Source organism: Lygodium microphyllum, chromosome 7 (genome assembly GCF_053477565.2).
Source record: "Lygodium microphyllum isolate KBCC chromosome 7, Lygodium_microphyllum_v1.1.10, whole genome shotgun sequence".
NCBI lineage: Eukaryota > Viridiplantae > Streptophyta > Polypodiopsida > Schizaeales > Lygodiaceae > Lygodium > Lygodium microphyllum.
Window position 1 is genome coordinate 144,408,462 of NC_141141.1, and position 10,879 is coordinate 144,419,340.

The window sequence follows — 10,879 nt, forward strand, 5'->3', positions numbered from 1 at the left end:
AAGTCGTGTGTGTGATTTGATACTTTGTACATACTTAGTTGTTATGTTTGCTCTTTCATTTTATGCCGAAGACAGAGAAGAATAAGGAATTTTGGTAGATTGGTGACTCGAGATGCAATCTCATGGACCACTTTGATTGTGACCAAGGGTTCGTTTGAAAGCTTGTGGCAACATTGGAGCCATTGAGCAGGGGAACCTAGTATTTATTCAGCTGACACTGGACAGTGTTGTATCTGATTTGGCCATTGGCAATGCACTGGTTGACATGTATGTGAAATGTGGGAGGATGGAAGATGTACGAAATGTTTTAATTGACTGCCTAAATAAGATAATGTCTCTTTGGGCTCAATTATTGCAGGGTATGTTCAGCGTGGGCAAGGGATACTGGCTCTCAAACTCTTCGAGAAAATGCAGTAACATGGCATGAAACCAGATGAGTTCATGTTCTCTACAGCTTTGAAAGCATGTGGAACCACAAGCAATGAAGAATGGGGCGGCCGAAAATGTGTGAAATATCACTAATTAGTCGGCTATTTTCAGGAAAAAGCTAATTTGAGGACCGCTTTTGAAGAGAAATTGGGAAAAGGAGGCGTAGAAAATGTGGAAGGAGGAGACTAATAAGGGATTTTTCAAAGACTAAAGAGGGGATTTTAAAAAGCTAAAGAGGGAGGGAAAAGTAAGTGTATGGGATGGAAAAAAGAGGTCGAGGCTAATCGGGACAGGGGAGTATTACGCTGAATCTGAAAAAGAGAAAAAAAACAGAGGATTGGAGGGGGAGCTACGAGGAGTGCAGAGAGAGGATTGGAAGGGAAGCTTTTGAGAGAGCACTGGCTTTTGTATGCGTTGGAGGAGGGAAGACGGAGAATTCCTAGTGAAGCATGGCGCCCTTGCTCCTGAGAGGATAAGAGCTATAGAAACTGGTGGCTGTCCTCATGCAGCTGTTCGAGAAGATATAAGTATAAACCTTGGCCCATTGGAGGATCTATCCAGGACCTTTTCAGCAGATATTTTGCTTTGTGAATCAGGAGGAGACAATCTGGCTGCCAATTTCGTCAGAGAGCTTGCAGACTATATCATATATATCATAGATGTTGCCGGAGGTGATAAGATTCCTCGCAAAGGAGGACCAGGAATTACACAGGCTGATCTTCTGGTGATCAATAAGACTGATCTAGCAGATGCTGTGGGTGCTAATTTGGAAGTGATGGAACGGGGTACTCTCTGCGGCTGATTGGAGAACAGGGAATGATTACGCTAATCTGGAGGGAAGAGGAACGATACTCTACGCTGGACGGAAGGAAGGAAAGAGAGCTTTTTCAATGGAGGCTGACAAGGAGGAGGGAAGCATTAGTTTATGACACTCCAGATGGGCATGTGACTCGTGAGGTTTGTGAGGGAGTTGCAAAGATTGGAGACTTGTGCTTTGTAGTTTGTGATACTGCCGGCTTGGAAACAGAAGAGGATCCTGAAAGTGTTCTTGCGAGGACAGCTGGGATCACATCAAGTGCTTTGTCTAGTTGTCACCTTGCTGTGCTTCTTATTGATGGAAGGGCTGGGATACAGCCATTAGACTTGGAAGTTGGAAAATGGCTACGCAAACAAAATGTGCCCATTCCAGTCGTTTTGATTATGAATAAAGCTGAAGGAATACATGCAGACAGTACTGGCAGACTTCTGGCCACACTTGGTGAATCTTTTACTTTAGGATTTGGTGAAGCTGTTGCGCTCTCTGCTGAAACAGGAGAAGGCCTGACAGATCTTTATGAAGGGTTAAAGCCTTTGCTTATAAAAGCCCAAGAAGACATAAATGCTACCCAAGAACTGAATTCTGAGGATGAATCTGGAGGTCCTTTGGCAATGCAGCTAGCAATAGCTGGCCGCCCTAATGTTGGCAAATCAACAATACTGAATTCCCTACTTCGACAGGAACGTGTGCTAACTGGGCCAGAACCAGGTCTAACTCGAGATGCTGTTCGTGTGAAATTCTGTTACAACAACAGAACTGTTTACCTTGTGGATACTGCAGGTTGGATGCAGAAGGCACAGCTTAAACAAGGTCCATCAGCTCTTAGTGCCATTCATGCTAAGCAAAGTCTTATGCGTGCAAACATTGTTGCCCTTGTGCTGGATGGAGAGGAGGTTGAGCAGAGAGACCCTTTACTGCATGCCCGTGTATCCTCTGGTTTCTGGATCAGCTTCCCTCACCATAATTTTCAGTGACTCCAATTATTTGAGCCCAATTTGTGGTACGGTCTTTCTGGAACTTTATATTCCACAGTACTTGTTGAGAGAGTGGGTCCACTGTTTCAACAGAGAGAATCAACTATCTAAAACAATTTGGCTGTTTAGAGTCTCTTCTCTTGTGTTTGTCCTATTGTAGCTGGACTGGCTACCCTAATCATAATATTCAACCAGCTACGACTTTTCGAACTGACTTTGGCATGTAGTGTTTATGAGACTCAGTATATTCCATTGTGCTTGTTGAGAGAGTTGGCACTCTGGTGTTTCAACTGCAAAAGATCAACTATATGAACTAACTGTGATTCTTCAAGCTGATTTTATGACAAAGACTCATTTTATCATTTTACTTCATAAAATAGAAGGCCTGGTTATTCAAATAAACCAGATTGGATTGAAGAAAAAGTTCATATACAACTTGGACGAGGAGAGCAAACTGTACGAATGTATTGGTAGATATATTGAAGTTTAGAGAATGGTCATATTATCTTGGATAGCCTGTTCTTGCTTGATTGATCTTCTATCCTGAAATTATTCAAAGTCCTCTGTGGTTGCGACTTTGCTTTCCAAAACCCTTCGACAGCGAGTGCTATCAGAAATTGGGAAACACAAGTATCAAGTGACGATTGAAAAATATGAGAAGAGATCAGGAAAATCTGGTAACTTACTAAAAAAACCTTGCTTTGGAGGAGCAAAGGCTAGGAAGTTTCTCTCAGTACCTGTCAATGAGGAAGGGAATGTCATGGTTCGTAGGCCGCAGGACAAAAATGGGTGGAAAAAGTTACATTTTGCAGTTCCTGATCGAAGTAATGGAGGAAAAACAAGATTGGCCAAAGCTAAGGTTTGGATAAGTCTTAACAAATTGGCTCCCTTCCTTTGCAAGATGGTGTTTAACAATGAAGATAAGCAAGAATTTATCAATGTTGTGCATAGCTTCTATGAAAACATGGTGGAAGCATGGGACAAAAGCTCTATCACACATTACATGGTGTGTACTAAGTTAATATTTTAAAATTGTATGAGTTGTATAAACTATTGAGCATATTTTTACTCATGTGTGATATGTGTCTTTGTAGCATATCCTTGAGGCACATGGGCCATACTTTGCAGAAAAGGAAAGCACTGGAATTTGGTCCACACAAGGGATGGAAAATTCACATTGGATAATGTGTGATGCATACCAAAGAAAAACTGATCATGGTGGAGGGGTGAATGGTAGCAATCCAATGATCCAATTACTATCTTGGTGGTTTAGGATTATAGTAGTGGATGAAGCTAAACTCTCACAAAAGAAAGCAAATAAAAGTGCCGATAAATCCGTTGTAGACATGATGGAATCACGTCGTGTCACTAAAAGAGTGCGTTATGAAGCCTCAAGTGCCAAAGAAAACCATGCCAAGTGGCTAGAAACAAGTCTTCGACAAGGCAACAAATGGGTTCAAAAAGAGCTAAGATAGTAAGATGAACAATGTGAGTCAGTGTGAATGCAATTAATAGTTTAAGAGAGAAAGAAAGAGTGTGCATCTATGTGAATGAGTCTCACAATTTAGGGTTATATAAAAGAGGGTTTCACTTTCTATCTTATTCATTGAGTTCTCACATCTCTTGTCCAGGAAAGATGGCTAGGTCTAAGGCAGTTGCAAATAAGCTTCCGCTCAGAGCCCCATATCATGTTTAGCCCCTTGGAGCATCTACTAGCTCAGATGCACCCCCTTCTCAACCTAATCCACCTTCCTCAAGTCGCCCTCACAAGGGTCCTCCTTAGCATCCCCACAAGAAACGCAAGTGGAAGCCAGGTATAGTGGCTTTGAGAGAAATTAGAAGATCAACGCTCTTTTGATCTCATCATTTCGAAGGTGATCTTCTCAAGATCGCAAGATTGTGCAAGACCTCTACTGCACAGAAAGGAGGAGGTGGTTTTTGGTACAAGGTCAGGATAGACCTGACTGCTTCACAAAAGAATGTCTGCATGCTCTACACTGTGCTGCAGAGGCCTTTTTAGTTGACTTGATGACTGATGCTCAACGTTGTGCAATACATGTGAAGCGCATCACTATAACTCCCAAGAACTTCCACCTTGTAAGAAATCTTCAAGCAGTGAAGGATGCATTCGTTCCAATGGAATGAACACAGTTTGCAATGTTATCTTTTTTGGCATAGTGCTATCCTCGTGGATTAGACATATGACTATGTCCCAGTGCAAAACTATTGTATGCGCCCTTAAAATATGAATTAAAATTTTACATTTGTCTTTCACTCTCACCTTGACTGTGCATCTTCGCTGTATTTTCAATTCTTACTTACAGTTTTTGTTAGCACTATTAATTTCAATAGGAATAACATGCAAAAATTTGCCATTTCTTGTTGTAGACTTTACTCCTAATGCCTCTATATAGTTTATGTGGTACGAAGTTTCCAAGAGCCAGTAGTCGTGATGTTGATTTCTCAATTATCAATCCATCCATAATTTTGGTGTGGGGTAATTTTTAAAATACTAAATTGTATTGGAATGCGACAAAACTTCACACACACACTCGTTATGTGGCTCCAAATGCCAGACTTCGGACCAGGGGTCTGCATGTACTTTTTTTCCAAAAAAACAATAATTTGGTCTCTTGGCCACCCAACGAGTGCACGTGTGAAGTTTCGTCACATTCCGATACAAGTTTATGGATTTACGATCACACGATGGACAGTGCATATGAAGCTCCATTAACCCGATTCTGGGGTTTAAATGGGTTAAAAGTTCATTCTTCCTCTCATTTTCACATCTTAATTTCCTTGCTTCCTCCATTTTCACATCCCCAACCTATGTCTCTTCTCTGTCTTGCCCTCCTTGCATGGCACGGACCAAGAAAGCATGTCACCGTTTTGGCCCTGGGAAGACATGACGCCAAGGCCCGCCACCTGGAGCACAAGGTGGAGCCTCCTCTAATGCAACAACTGGTGCTCCCTGTACAGCACAAGGACCACCATAGTGTTACAACTATATATATCATCTCTCACTTGACTTGGGTCTCACTTATATATACTAACTCTACAACAATATGAATCATTCTTTGGGAGCATGTCTTGTGTATCTCTCGCGTACTCTCTCTCTCTCTCAACATGGTATCAGAGCTATGGATGCGTAGCAACAACAAGGAAGATAAGTTGTTTCATTGTTTATACTTGACTGAATTCTTTGCACAAGTGATGATTTGATACATGAACTTGTTCAAATTAGAAGTATTAGTTAATTTTTTCTTTAAAAACAAAACCAGGTCCAGGTGCGTAGCTCTTGTCGTGCTCTCGAATCCTGTCAAAACCGCTTCTCAATCGGAGTTCTGGATCAAAAGTTATGACAGTTCAGGATTCAAGACAGCAATTCTGCTCAAATCTGCAATTTTTTATTTAAAACTGTATTTCTAATTATAGTTTGTTAATCCCCAATTACAGTTTATTAATCGCTCGTCTTCGTTAATGATGTTGATTATGACAAGCAAACATCTTGCTATTTTTAGCGATGTTTTATTATCGTTCACGTTCTTTGCTCGATCGAAATAGCACTTTTCTTATATGCGTCATCTCGTCTTGCACGTTACGCCTCTCTATTTCAGACTTTCTTTTTAGTCACTCAATACTTTTCGTCGTTCTTAGGTGCATATCCCTATTTTGATTGTCATGTGTCTCAACTACGCTCGTCTTGATCATGGTTTGCAGATTCTGCAATCTCATCTTATTTGTTTTCTCTCGACATACAGGCATGGCCAATTGCGTAATTGTTAACGGATATCCGTCTGGCCAACGTTCGGTTCCCTTCTTCCAAGGACAAGGCTTTCCTGGGTGGAAAGCAAAGATGATGCTAATTCTTGAAGGTGACGAATTATTTGATATTGTTTTGGGCGACCTGTCTTGCCCTGTTCAACCTATTGATGTGATGAATAACAATTCTGTGATTACTGATGGTCCATTATTTGAACAATGGAAAATTGATCATACTGATTGGATTCGTCGTGACAAAGCGGCTCGTCGTTATATATTGTCTGCACTTCCTGACTCACTTATGTTGGACATCTTTCATCTGGAAACCTCTCATGCTATTTGGGAGTATCTTATCTCAACATTTGAGAAGAAATCGGTCACCGAAATTTTATATCTCCAAACTTGTTTGAAGAATCTTCAATATAAGGTTGGTACCTCTATGCACTCTCATATCGAGGCTTTTAAAGACATTATCAATCAACTTGGTGCTGCCAGTGCTCCTGTTGCTAAAAATCAGATTGTTACTCAACTTCTTCATACAATCAAAGATCCTTTATATGACAATATCATCACTATTTTGTCTAACAAGGATGATATCCACTTTGACAAAGCATGTATATCTCTTATTGAATATTCTCAATGTCATGAGCATCATTTGGAAAAATCTGATGCTGTTTTGGTCACTCGGGAACAAAGGGATTTTGATGCTGCTTTTGTTGCTCGCAAGCGTCCTGCTTCACGTTTTCAGCAGGGTGGACGCCCTAATCCAGGTAGTAAATATTCTCGTCTTGCTTATCCTAACAAACATTGTTCTTATTGTGATAAGAAAGGTCATGTGGCTTCTGATTGCTGGGCACGTCAATATGATGAGGAGCATGGAGTTACTACAAAGCAACCTCGCTCGTCCAAAAGTTTTCCTCCTTGTGATTATTGTGCACATACAGATCATCCATCTCGTTGTTGTTATAAATGCAGATATGATGAAGAACGTTCTCGAGCTTATATTGTTCAACAAACTACAACTGATGATGATCATACTCATCAGGAGCTCAATTTCGTCCATTATGATATCTCTCCAGAAAAGGTACTTCATGTTCATGATGGTTCTCTATTCATCGTTGATTCAAGTGCCACTGGAAACATGACATACCAATCGCAGTGGCTTCACAATTATCATTCTCTTCCTGTCAAGAAGTTTGTTTACCTTGCGGATGATACGACTTGTCAAGTCAAAGGAGTGGGTGATTTATATCTGGGGACTGTTTCATCCACTAGAATATTAAGAGGAGTTCTTCATGTTCCAGATTTGCAAAGAAATCTTCTTTCTGTTGCTCGTCTAGTTGATCTTGGTTTGTTTGTTGGCTTTGATCATAATCAATGTCGTATAGAGAAAGACGGGCATACTATAGCAGTAGCTCCTCGACATGGTAATCTATTTGAGCTATCATTGAATGATATAGTTGCAAATGTTGTTACTGCCCCTGGAGATGCAGATTGCAAATTATGGCATCAACGATTTGCACACTCCGACTTTACCAAAATTCTTGATCTTCATCTTCATGGTCTTGTGCAAGGTATGGATCTTAAATCTCATCCACGTATGGGAATATGTGAGTACTGTGCACTTGGAAAACACCATCGTTCGCCTTTCCACACTTCTACTTCATCACATTCCTGTGCTCTCTTGGATTTGGTTCATACCGATATTTGCGGTCCTTTTCCTGCCTCAAAGTCTCAATATCAATATTTTATAACTTTCATTGATGATTTCTCACGGCAGACACATGTCTATCTTCTTCGACATAAGTCTGAGACTTTATCTATATTTAAACAATACAAGATAAGTGTGGAGCTTCAAACTGGATTCTCTATAAAGACGCTTCGCAGTGACAACGGCGGTGAATATGTATCCAATCTATTTGATGACTTCTGTAAGGATCAAGGTATTCATCATGAGTTTACAGTTCCTTATTCTCCTCAGCAAAATGGTGTTACTGAGTGCAAAAATCGCACGATTCTTAATGCTATACGTTGCATGCTTATACACTCTGGTTTGTCTCAAAAGTTTTGGACTGAAGCACTTCTAACAGTTGTTTTTATTCAAAATCATCTTCCAACTACTGCACCTGCTGGTAAAATTCCTATAACAATTTGGACAGGGAAGACACCTTCAGTCTCTCACTTTCGCACATTTGGCTGCATTGCTTATATTCATGTGCCCAAGGACACTCGACATAAGTTGGATCCTCCAGGTTTGAAGGTTATTTTTCTTGGTTATTCAGATCATTCCAAAGGTTACAAATTTTATGATCCTTCTTCTTAAAAGGTTGTCATTAGTCGTGATGCTATATTTGATGAGAAGACTATGGGTGGCACATGGTCGTCAGATGTTTCAGATGATACACAATCTTTGCTTAGTGCATTTCCTTACTTGCTTTGTGATTCTACTAATTCTGATGATCATAAACCTCCTTCACCTCCAAAGAAGATTGATGAAAATTTGGAGATCTATGTTGATCTTCCTATTGAGATAGAGCATGGATTCTATTCTATTGAATATGATGTCTTAGATGATGCTATGTCTGTCCAAGAGGATCCAATATCGTATATGGAAGCTATCAATTCGTCTCAAAGGGATCAATGGCAAGAAGCTATGCAAGCTGAGTACGATTCTTTAATCTCCAAAGGTACATGGATTCTTACTGAACTTCCCTCAAATCGTGTTTCTATCAAATGTAAATGGGTTTATAAAACCAAGACCAAAGCTGATGGCTCATTTGATAAGTTCAAAGCACGACTTGTTGCAAAAGGTTACTCACAGATTACATGAGTAGATTATCAAGAAACATTTTCTCCCGTTGTGCGCTCCACAACAGTTCGTATGATTTTGGCTTTTGCAACACTATTTGATCTAGAAATTCACCAAATGGATGTTAAAACGGCTTTTCTCAATGGAGATCTTGAAGAAGAAATCTATATGGAGCAACCTGAAGGTTTTATGATTGCAGGAAAGGAGCATCTTTTATGTCAGCTTCATCATGCATTATATGGATTGAAGCAAGCCTCTCGTGCTTGGTATATTAAGATTGATCAGTTCCTCACATCTAAAGGTTTTGTTGCATGTTTTGCTTACCCAAATCTTTACATCAAAAGGGAGGACAAATATTTTATTATTCTTGCTCTATATGTTGATGATACTATTCTTGTGTCAAATAATATTGCTTTCTTGGATGCTATGAAGAAGCTTTTATCAAGTGCATTTGAAACGGTTGACCTTGGTGAGATACATTCTTGTTTGGGTATTCAAGTTCAACGACACCGACAATAAGGCATTCTTCTTCTTCGCCAGACAAAGTCTATTAATGATATTGTTAAGAAGTTTGGGTTGAAAAATGCGCACTCTGCTAACACTCCCATTCTTTCAAGCTCTACCAAGGGTACATCTACAACACATAATGAAGAATCAGCCATTCATCAACCTTTTGCTAATCTTGTTGATTGTCTTCAATTTATGGGTTTAAACACAAAACCAGATATTTTATTTGCAGCTAACTTTTTGGGACATTATCTTTCTTCCCCTTCCACTATTCATTGGAGTGCTGCAAAATGTATTCTTAAGTACCTCAAGGGTACTAAGGAATTTGGTCTTATTTATCGTCATCGAGAGGATTCTTCTTCAACTTCTCTTGACCTTATTGGATATACAGACGCTGATTGGGCAAGTTCACACTTATCCATGCGATCTACAAGTGGGAATTGTTTCTTTGTAAATGGATGTTTGGTTTCTTGGTCCAGCAAGAAACAACGATGTGTTGCGGTTTCTACAACTGAAGCCAAATATGTTGCTGCATCATTAGCAGCTCGCGAGCTAGTTTGGCTTCGACAACTACTTGCAGATTTGGGACATCCTTCATCATCTAGTACACCTCTTCGATGCAATAACCAAAGTGCTATTAGTCTTACCAAAGACTATATACAACATAGTAAATCAAAGCATATTGCTATTCATTATCATTATGTTCGACATGAAGTCAAGAAAGGTTCCATTATGGTGGAGCATTGTCCCAGTGATCAAATGGTTGCAGACATCTTCACAAAAGCTCTTAGTGAAGCTCGCTTTAGCTCATTAAGACATGAACTTGGTATTGTTCCAAGTTCTTGTCTCACTGATTGAGGCATGTATCATTGTATTCAAGAAAACTTTATAGTAAATCATTTTTGTATCGTACGTATGTGTAGGGGCTCGGGTTTTTCCCTTGTTCTCCCCAAGGGTTTTTTTCACTCGCAGCCAGAGACCTTTGTTTGAGTGGGGATGTTACAACTATATATATCATCTCTCACTTGACTTGGGTCTCACCTATATATACTAACTCTACATCAATATGAATCATTCTTTGGGAGCATGTCTTGTGTATCTCTCGCGTACTCTCTCTCTCTCTCAACACATAGAAGAAGAGGAGATGGAAACCGAGCATTGTCGCTCTTCGAGAGATAAGGAGAATCCAACGTGGATACGAGCTTCTCATCCCAAAAAGTTCTTTTCATAAAGTTGTTCGAGAAGTCATGCAAGACTTGGAGCTAAAAGGGTTGGGAAGATTTTGGGCACGAGTGCGGGATAGCCCATCAGCAAGAAGGTGGACTGCTGTGCAGCCATGGAGACCCTACAAACCGTTGTAGAGGGGTTTCTCATCGACTTGTTCGATGATACATAGCTTGCAACCATCCATGAAAAGCGTGTTACAATCACAAACAAAGATATAAACTTTATTATTTGGCCTCGACCTAGCAAGGGGACCCCACCATAGTTTACTAGATTAATGATGCAAGGTTTGTAATGGGTGTTACAGCGCCATAACATTTTGCAAGCCCAAAAAATTTTGTACTCTGCCACATTGGA

General features: G+C 40.1%; 1 protein-coding gene across 1 annotated transcript; it reads left to right on the forward strand.

The window, feature by feature from the left end:
* The first annotated feature begins 838 nt into the window (after window positions 1-838).
* On the forward strand, window positions 839-1,231 carry LOC148034048 (urease accessory protein G-like). Its single transcript, XM_087681005.1, has one exon. It carries the CDS (start codon window positions 839-841, stop codon window positions 1,229-1,231), a length of 393 nt encoding a protein of 130 aa, XP_087537131.1.
* Window positions 1,232-10,879: the final 9,648 nt, after the last annotated feature.

What these genes read in the sequence shown, in the direction of transcription:
- LOC148034048 (XM_087681005.1), top strand. Translation starts at nt 839, where the DNA reads ATGCGTTGGAGGAGGGAAGACGGAGAATTCCTAGTGAAGCATGGCGCC.